The following is a 10,022-nucleotide window of genomic DNA, read 5'->3' as shown; positions in this document are numbered from 1 at the left end:
ACCTAGCAAGTTTGTTGATCTTGGGCTCCAATCCCATCTGTTGGATAACAGATAGTTGCAGGATGTTGGCTGCGCTGCCCTCGTCCACGTGAACTCGCTCGATCACAGCTTGTTCAATTTGGATGCAGATTACTAAGGTGTCATTGTGCGGCAGATCAAGCCCGATCAAGTCATTCTTCTGAAAGCCGATGATGGGTGTATCTGCAATGACTGGTACGCCCATTGTGACTTGGGAGACATAAGTCGCCTACGCGATCTTCCTCTTGCGCTCCTTGGTGGTCAGCCCGGACTCCTGGGAGTCAGCTAGAATGGTGTTGATCCGTATGACCTTTTGGGGAGGTTCCTTGGCAGTCGCATCACGATCCTCGATCTGCTGGATGGCCTTCTTTGCGACGAATTTTGTGCAATGGCCATCTCTGACCAGCTCCTCAAGGTGCCTTTTCCAGGTGTTGCAGTTGTTTGTGTAATGACCGTGCTCCCCGTGGAATGCGCAGTATTTGTTGGTGTCCCTCATAGAGGGATCTCCCCTCATAGGTGGTGGTCTTCGCACCCACGGCTTGTTCTTCACTTGTGCCAGGATCTGGTGGATCGGGATAGTGAACTCAGTGAAGGTTCCTGTTTCTGAGCCTCCCTCTTGGGGTCGCGATTTGCGCTTGTCTCGGGCTTTGTGCTCGAACTTGTCGCTTTTTTGGCTTGCTTGCTTTGTCGGGTGATTAGCTTGCTTGCCGGCTTTTTTTGCCGCAATACGATCGTCGTCCCAAAGTGCGTAGCGCTCTGCCGTCGCGAAGACCTCTGCCAAGGTTTGGCTTGGAGTTATGGCCAACTCACGGTATAGCTCATGTTCGGTTGGCAAGCCTTTCTTAAAAGCTGAGGATGCCACTTGGTCATTGCATCCTATGATGTTCGCCTTCTCAGCCTTGAACCGTCTGAGGTAGTCTCGAAGAGACTCATCTGGTTTCTTGTGCAGGTTGAACAGGTGGTCTGCATGCTTTCTGACCGTCTTGTAGGAGGTGTACTCCTTTATGAAAATGAGGACGAACTCCTTGAAGTTGCCTATTGACGCGGACGGTAGAGTGTGGAACCAATCTTGTGCTGCTCCTCGCAGAGTCATCGTGAACACTTTGCACATCAGGGCGTCGTCTGCCTTGTACAGGATCATGGCACTCTTGAAGTGCCTCAAATGGCTCTCAGGGTCAGAGTCTCCCTTGAACAGAGTGATGGATGGCGTTGTGAACCGCTTTGGCGGCGGAGCTCGTTCCACTTCCTCGGTAAAGGGCGAGCAGTCAACTCGATCAATTTCTTTGCGCAGGGCCTCCTCGTTGCTTCCATTAAGATCGCAGAAGGATTTCTTCGAAGTTGGTATTTGGCCCACTGCTAGCAACATCGATATTGTTCCCAACTTAAGCACCTGTTTAGCAAATGTGGGGTTTTATACAAAAGGCCTTGATGTTATTAGGAGTGGAACCATTTATTATATAAAACTTTCTAATTATTTAAGTTTCCGCACTACTACAAAAAATGAAATAGACGACGGGGATTCACCGTCGTTGTGATGTTTTGAAAACCGTCGTTAAATTGACCGACATCTTTTGAATGTCAAACTACGACGGTTTTGATTGGAAGTCAGACTCGAACAGGCGCATCACTCATCTATCCATCCAATCAACTCATCCTCAAACGCACGGTGAACCGTGCCTGCACGCCGGCATCCAACCACACAACCAAGAAGGACGACCTGTGTTGACAGAGATCCACTTGGCCTGGAACACCAGGCCGTGAGATCCGCGAATGCCAACAGATAATTAGAAGGAAAATCAGGAATGCACAACCCAAGACAATATTCAGAGGGTACCACTGCCATGGAAGCACAAAGGAGATATAGACATTAAACATACAGATTTCAGTTTTTCAATTAAAGCCAGTAAATTTTTCATAAATAACTCTTCATGAAAAGGTAACAAGATAGCTCACCATTAAGTTGTCATCAAAGAATTCGTAACCAAAATAGGTAAGCCATTATTGAACATCAGTAGGAGACTTAGGCTTTATTGCCTTTTTTTTTTGTCAAAGATAGGGAAATTTTATTATATGCGAATAGAACAGTTAACATCCTTGGCTAGGTAATTAAACAACCATTCAGGACAAACAATATCCCAGCTGTGCCTGCCACCAAAACGAGAAACATGGGCTGCCACCAAATGTGCAGCTTGATTACAAGTCCGCGGAGCATGCAAAAACTCCACCTTCAGAAACTGTTGAGTCATACGAATAACATCAAAAAGAATCCCTTCAATCTCCACGTCCATGCTAGCTTCCTGATTTAACATATTAATCAAGCTAAGTGAATCTGATTCCACCACTACCTTTTCATACCCAAGTTCTAAGCACCGGATTAGAGCTTCTCGAACCGCCTCCGCCTCCACCATTAAGGCCGACACGCATCGCAAATCCCTTGTACCACCCGCACAAAGGAAACAGCCAATGCCATCCCGAAGGACCCACCCCACCCCCCTTGGCCCGTTTTTGCCACCCATGCACCATTGCAATTAAGCTTGACAGAACCTGGGGGAGGACAAGTCCAGGCCGGAGTGATGGTGACTCCAGGTGCAGCCCAAGCAGTCTGCGGCATCCCTTGCGTGGAATCAACCACATGCGCAGCATGGAATTCCGCTATCTGCGTCGGTAAAATAGTCACTGCATCACCGGCTTGCACAGCCACTCCATTAAAGACTACCTCATTCCTACATTTCCAAATCCGCTAGAGGACAAAAGCCATTATTTGCAAAACATCATCTCTTCTTTCTTGAGTTTCATACAAGGCCACCAATCCCATCGAGTATGCCATAAAATCTCCCCCTCTGAGTTGTCGTATATCAAGTTGCAGGGGACTCGCAAACCAAATCGCGCGCGCAAATTCACACTGGAAAAATAGATGTTCCTGTGTTTCATCTGCACACTCACAGAAGGCACATTTATTTTCCACCGGCACCCGTCTTTTTGCCAAATGATGTCGGACCGCCAAAGCATTCATGCAAGCCTTCCAAATAAACATACGAATTTTAGGTGGGATGCGTAGACGCCAAATGCCTATCCAAATAGGTGCATGACTATTCTGCCTACTGCTTTCGCCATCCCCTTTAACTCCTAACTCCCCATTCCGTTTCAAAAACAACGCAAGCTCATATCCAAATCTAACTGAGTAAACTCCCTGTTTCTGGAAGTGCCAAATCAGTTTATCAGGACATCCCAACCGGCTTATCGGCATACTAGTGATCAATTGAGCTTCCTGAGCGTCAAATAAACGTGAGATCAAATCACCCCGCCATGTCTTAAGATCAGCATCAATCAGGTCAGCCACCATAGGAGGAAGATTAGGATGCTTAGATCTCGTCTTAAAAGTGTGAGGTGTGGGCAGCCATGGGTCTAGAGTTACGCGAATCCTCTCTCCAATTCCCACCCGCCACCTTAACCCAGCCTCCAGAATCTGTCTACCTTGCATAATTCCTCTCCACCCCCATGATACCTTCCTTCCAAGGCGTGCCTCAAGAAATCCCACCCCAGGGTGATATTTATCCTGCAACACCTGTCTAAGTAGAGAATGAGGTGTTGTGAATTAAGACCAATTCACTCCCCTTTAGACCTTGTTGTTGATGGACTTTGGACAAGACTCAATGATGGATGAGTCTTACACACACACACAGAAAATAACCAAGCACAAATGACACAAGTGTTTATAGAGGTTCAGCAAATTTTGCCTACATCCTCTTGGTGATCCCCTTGAGAAATTTCACTAATGAAGATAGGTTACAACTTTGGTTTACAACTGAAAACCCCCTTAGAACACTACCCTCACAATCTGTTTCTCTCTCACCCTTGCTCAACACCTTGATACACTTGAGAACTCTCTCTTCTACTTGACTCACTAGTTTCCAGCTACTTCACTTCAACACTATCTCTTTTGTTTCCTCTTCCATATAATAGAGAAGTCTTTGGGCTTGAGAAAAGACTCCTTCTTTTCCTCCCACGTTTCCCCCCTTGGTTTCCTGACTTGGACCACACATTGGGCAAACAAAAGGCTCTCCATTCATGGCTTCATGTTCATCCACTCCTTTTAGAACCATAGGGTGGGAACACCTTGAAACAAGCCAACATCTTTCCTTAATTTGCTCTCCTTGCTTCCCAGCAACTTGCCACCTTTCATTTAAGTCTGAAGTGACTTAAAATATCCTTGCAAGTGGGTAGAAAACGATAGCACACTTAAAGAAACTGTTGAGAAACAGTGCTGATTCGAAACAGCACGTGTTGGGCGACCGGTCGCTTTTGCACAGAGTCTCCAAACTTCGAATTGTCTTCCTGCGACCGGTCGCAAAGAGCTATCGACCGGTCGCTCGTCGACTTAGCTCCAGACTTCGAATCTGTGTAGAAACGACCGGTCGCAAATGTCCTGCGACCGGTCGCTGGTCCAATACTTTATATCCTTTAAGCGAGCCAATTTTCCAACATGAGGTTGGCATAAAATTCTCCAGCCAATTTTAGCTAACATAGCCAGGTTGAAACAAGTCAATTCCCCGAAATCCCAGCCCACCATCTTTCTTGAGCCTAGACAATTGCTTCCACCCCACCCAGTGGATTGGCTTACGATCAACACCATTCTTCCACCAAAACCTGGCAATCTCACCTTCAATTTCCTTGCATAAGCTCACCAATAACTTGGAACAGGACATGGCATGATTTGGCATTGCCATGGCCATAGCTTTGATCAAAATCTCCTTTCCAGTAGCAGATAAAAATTGCTCAGCCCACCCGTGTAGCCGCTCACCAATTTTCTGAGGCACAGATTCAAAAATCTGCTTTTTAGATGCACCAAAATCTGCTGCAAGGCCCAGATATTTGCCGAACCCATCCTTACATTGAATATGCATCCGCTCTGTGATGCGCCTGCGCAATCTCTTTGTGCATCGCTGATAAAAAAAACAAAGAGCTTTTCTCAAAATTAATACTTTGGCCTGAGCCAGCCGCATAAGCCTCCAAAACCTCTAACAGACAAAGGGCCTCCTCTTCCCTCGCTCGACAGAATAAAACCGAGTCATCAGCAAAACATAAATGGGAGACCATTACACCCCTAGTGCGAAATTGTACACCATGCACCAGATTCCTAGCTTCCTGTCGTCGAATCAACGTCGTAAGGCCTTTGGCACATATGAGGAACAAAAAAGGGGATAAAGGGTCCCCTTGGCGCAAACCCCTACTTGGAATAACATACCCTGACAGTTCACCATTGATCAAGACACTGTAAGAAACTGTAGTAACGCATTCCATAATCCAACCTCGGAACCGGCTATCAATGTTGAGAATTAATACTAACTCACTGCCCTTAAAGATCTTGTTGTTGATGGACTTTGAACACAGAACTCAATGATGGATGAGTCTTACACACACAAACAGAAAAAATAACCAAGCACAAATGACACAAGTGTTTATAGAGGTTCAGCAATTTGCCTACATCCTCTTTGGTGATCACCTTGAGAAATTTCACTAATGAAGATATGTTACAACTTTGGTTTACAAAGGAAACCCCCTTAGAACACTACCCTCACAATCTGTTTCTCTCACACCCTTGCTCAACACCTTGATACACTTAGAGAACTCTCTTGCTCTCCCCTTGGTTTTTCCTGAACTCACTAGTTTCCAACTACTTGCTACACTAGTCTTCAACTTGCTTTCTCATCTTATTGATATCTTGCTTCAAACCCCATTACCTACACAGACCAATGGACATGAGATAAGGCATCATCTTGTCCTCCACGTTCCTTCTTTTAGTCACCACTTAGACTAAAGGTCAGATCAAGTAGGTAATAAATTCCACTCAGCCACCTCCCACTTAAACCAGAAAATGGAGAGGGAATTCTTTGAAGCAAGTCAACCAATTAGCAATAAGTGCTCTCCCAACTATCCAGCAGGTAGTCAACCTTCCTTTTAACTCAGAAGTGACCCATTAAGCCTCTGCAATCTTGTGGAAAGCGATAGCCCTCGAAAAAGTAGTTGAAGACACGTAGGAAACCAACACAGCTCGACTGGAGCGACCGGTCGCCCAGACCTGGCGATCGGTCGCTTTTTGGCCGAGTCTCCAGCGACCGGTCGCCAGAAGTTTTCGCTCCAGACTTCGAATCTGCTTTAGGACGACCGGTCACAAATTCCCAGCGACCGGTCGCTTTTAGGCAGATTCAAAATCTTCCTCCCAACGCCAAAACAACCTTGTATCATTAGGTGAGCCATTTTTCCAACAATCAAACCCCAACTTCTCCATCATGGCCTCTAGAAAGACCCATTCCACTATGTCGTATGCTTTAGCCATATCTAATTTCATAGCCATGTATTGTTGGTCCGACCCCTGAGCGGTTTTTAGGGTATGTAGTATCTCATGTACCACCAAAATATTATCAATAATTTGTCTCTCTGCAACAAAAGCCGATTGGTTCAGACTGACCACATGCGGAATCACCTTCTTTAACCAATTGGTTAACACCTTAGATATTATTTTATACACCACATTACATAAAGAAATAGGCCGCAACTGCGTCATTCTTCTAGGATTCTCAACTTTCAGTATCAAAACAATGTTGGTATGGTTGAACTTCCGAAGCATCCTCCCATAATGGAAGAAGCTATTAACCATCTCAAGAATGTCCCCACCGATGGTGGCCCACAACTTTTGATAAAAACTGCCAGTAAATCCGTCTGGTCCAGGTGATTTAATAGGATTCACTTGCTTGACATCGGTCACCACTTCATCCGCCAAAATAGGCCTACTTAGCGAGATATTATCCTGGGGTGAAACAGTCACATGTACACAATCGAGGATCTCATCAATACCAACCGGGTTACTGGAGAAAACAGATCCTGGAAATATGATTCTGCAATCCTCCTAATATCATATGCCTCCCCATGCCAAATGCCACCTTGATCCTCTAGCCCATGCAAACGATTCATTCTTCGGCGAGATACAACTTTGGAGTAAAAAAAAAACTTTGTATTTTTATCCCCTTCTAGCAGCCATTGTACTCTGGACTTCAACTTCCAATATTGGTCCTCTTTCTGTAACTCAGTTTGAAGATCCTCTTCAAGCCGTCTAATCTTATTGCCCTCAAAAGCTGGACTCTGGAGAGCATTGCATAACTCCTCCTTTAAGTTGTCAATGCAAACTTTAGAGCTACGCCACTCCTGTCGTTTCCAATCCACAAGCCCTTTCTTAACCCATTTAAGCTTTTCAAACACCTGCATACCCTTGGACCCCTTGAATCCCCGACACCAGCGCTCCTTGACCACCACCTGACATCATTCCACCACTCCCCATCTTTGGTAAAAAATAAAGCGACCTGCCCTACGTTGCAGTCAGATCAAGGTATGAAGTACAAGCATAGCATGATCTGATCCAGGTACTGTCTGCCGCGCAAATCTCACGGCCTGGAGTTCCGGGCCGAGGGGATATGCGTTAACACGCGGTTTCCTACTTTTGGGTGCGGTGCGGTTGTGCGCGGGCGTGCCAGCACGGTCTACCGTGCGTCGATGTGTAGATGAGTGTTGGATGGATAAGTGGTGCGCCTGTTTGAACTCGTCTTCCTAATCAAACGATTGTAGCCGAGAGAGGAACTGGTCTCGGCTGTTAGGTTCACGGCCTGAACTACAAGGCCGTTGAGTGATGGTGTTGGTGGTGGGTTTTGGGCGGTGCTCCGGCGCGCTGCTCAGGGAGCGACGGTCGTGTGATATATGGGGTGAGTGAACGAACAACAAGGATGGTGCTCCGGCGCCTTGAAAATCAAGGGTCGTATGATATATTGATGAATGGATTTTCCTTACAATCTAACACTACTCCTAGGAAAGCAAGTAAAGATATTGAAAGTGCATTACAGGAAAAAATAAGTTGCTCCGTGGGAGGCTTTGTTTTGGTGTTGAACCCTTTGAATGTAGCTCGAGTCTTGTATTTATAGGAAGAGTCTCTGGAGGAGTAATCGAGGCTAAAAATCTGCATGGTGGAGCCTGATTGGAGCAAGTGGGCAGTCCAATCGACATTTGGGATCGTGAAGTATGGTGGTGTGACCCCAGAAATCCCGGTGAATCTCGGCCGCCGCTCTTGATCGTGGGTTCTGAGCTTCTGGCCGTGGAGACGCATTTATGGCCTGGATAGCTGGTGAACCAATATCTCAGGCTGTCAGAATTCTTGTGAGAATGTCCACGTCTAATCACTCTGATCCTCATCACCAAATCCTGACTTCAATCACTTCCCACCTTCCCTCATGCATTAAATGCTTCTTTGTGGCCAGTGGGTTTGTTGCATTAAACAGGCACTACTTCATTAAATGAAGCCTGGGACCCTGCTGTCACGTGATGATTTGCCTTTAATACCTTGGCCGTGATTTTGTTCGGCCTCGGCCTCGGCCTGCTCTTGAGGCCGAGATGATCATGCCTTAGCATTTCTTCCTTTGTCTTTAGGAAGGCGAAATACCCTTGTGAAACGCTGCATTTCAGTTTTTACGAACAAGTGCCAGGGCCGAGAGAAGGGGCTCCTTCGGCCAGCTTGTGGCCGTGATTTATCAGGCCCAAACAGGTACCACTTAATGAACCACTCTGGCGTCAGGGTAACTACGCAGCCAGCTGTCATTGGCGAAACCTCTGTCAAGTCGTTCCTAAATTCCCCCACCTTCCCTTCGATTCCTCCATGTATATGGATATCCCTCATACCCCAAATCCAACAGGTTGCAATCTGAGACAAACCTACGAAAGTCATTCATACTTCGGATGGTATGTGGTCTCCCTCCATCTTTCTCTATCACATCAAGAATGTCATTAAAATCCCCCATAACAAGACAATCCTCCCCACAGGTATTAATTCGGTCTTGCAATACCCCCAATTGTTTTCTCCGAACCCCATCGTCAGTGCTTGCATACACCGCATAAAATCGCCAAGTAGAGTTGTGCAGGATATCGTGAACTCCAACCTCAATTAGAAAATTCGCATACTTAACCAAAACGAAATGCTGAGCCTCCTTCCAGAACATACATAGACCACCACTGAGGCCCTTAGATGCCACCACATGCATAAAATTCATCCCCAACTGTTTTTGTAACCACCCATAGCGGTATGCCCTGTTTTTAGTTTCTAGCAACACCACTATGTCAGGGGCCTGGAGCCTAACTTGCTCCCTAAGACTTGAAACTATCAGGGGACCCCCTATGCCCTGACAGTTCCACACGATGATTCTCATGGCGACCGTGGAGACCCATTGAGGCTGGTCTCCACTACCTGATTCAGTTCTTCCTCTAAAGGCAAACACCCACCTTGGTCTCCACTGCGATATCTGCCACTTTCGCCGCCCTGCTCCCACATGCTAGCTGGACCCTTCCTCTTTAACCTACCCTTATCCCTATATTGTGCACCGACTATCAACAGTTCCAAATTGAAAGGGTCAGAATTTTGGGTTAAGCTCCACTGATTCCCACCCACAACATTCCTTCTTGGTTGAGGCTCCGCACCGTCACCCCCTTCACCATCCTACACCTGCTCCTCAATAACAGCATTTAAATCCAGCACAAAACCCACATCCCCTCCATCCGGCCTCGGCTCTTCCCTGCTGATGATTACATGATCCACACCTTGTCCAGAGTTGGAAGAAACCGTAGGGGAGACAAAAGTCTTGGCACCCACCTGAGTATCCGCCCCTCTAGTAAACACCCCATTATCCCATGCCTACTCCCTAAGCCGCCTATTCCTTTCCTCCTCGTCCCGTAGTCAGCGAATCGAATCTGCCATCGTGGAAGAGCGAGTCCCAGATTTGCATGATGAGGTAGCTGTGTCCTCCATCTCCGCCCCTTGAGTTCTACCACCCCTCCACGAACCCACTTGATCAGCACAATTGCCCTCTCTACCACCCCAACGGGTCTCCGCCATTATATTTACGCCCAATGAATTCACCATTCAAATCGTCACTGACACCCCTATGCCCAGAAGTCAGGCTATTATGGGA

At 46.7% G+C, this 10,022-nt stretch overlaps 2 protein-coding genes across 2 annotated transcripts; both read right to left on the bottom strand.

Annotated features, from left to right (window-relative positions):
• Positions 1–247: 247 nt before the first annotated feature.
• LOC110747264 (uncharacterized) lies at positions 248–1,384 on the bottom strand. Its single transcript, XM_088254780.1, has one exon. The coding sequence runs from the start codon at positions 1,382–1,384 to the stop codon at positions 248–250; it is 1,137 nt and encodes a 378-aa protein (XP_088110906.1).
• A 7,300-nt stretch (positions 1,385–8,684) lies between these two features.
• On the bottom strand, positions 8,685–9,263 carry LOC148297214 (uncharacterized). Its single transcript, XM_088254711.1, has one exon. The coding sequence runs from the start codon at positions 9,261–9,263 to the stop codon at positions 8,685–8,687; it is 579 nt and encodes a 192-aa protein (XP_088110837.1).
• Between the last annotated feature and the right edge of the window lie 759 nt (positions 9,264–10,022).

Source organism: Prunus avium, chromosome 1 (assembly GCF_965620075.1).
Source record: "Prunus avium chromosome 1, drPruAviu1.hap1.1, whole genome shotgun sequence".
Classification (NCBI taxonomy): Eukaryota; Viridiplantae; Streptophyta; class Magnoliopsida; order Rosales; family Rosaceae; genus Prunus; species Prunus avium.
The sequence above is the reverse complement of the archived record's forward strand: the minus strand, read 5'-3'. Positions and strand labels throughout refer to the sequence as shown.

Coding starts and splice junctions, on each gene's coding strand:
- LOC110747264 (XM_088254780.1), bottom strand. CDS start 1,384: ATGTTGCTAGCAGTGGGCCAAATACCAACTTCGAAGAAATCCTTCTGC.
- LOC148297214 (XM_088254711.1), bottom strand. CDS start 9,263: ATGAGAATCATCGTGTGGAACTGTCAGGGCATAGGGGGTCCCCTGATA.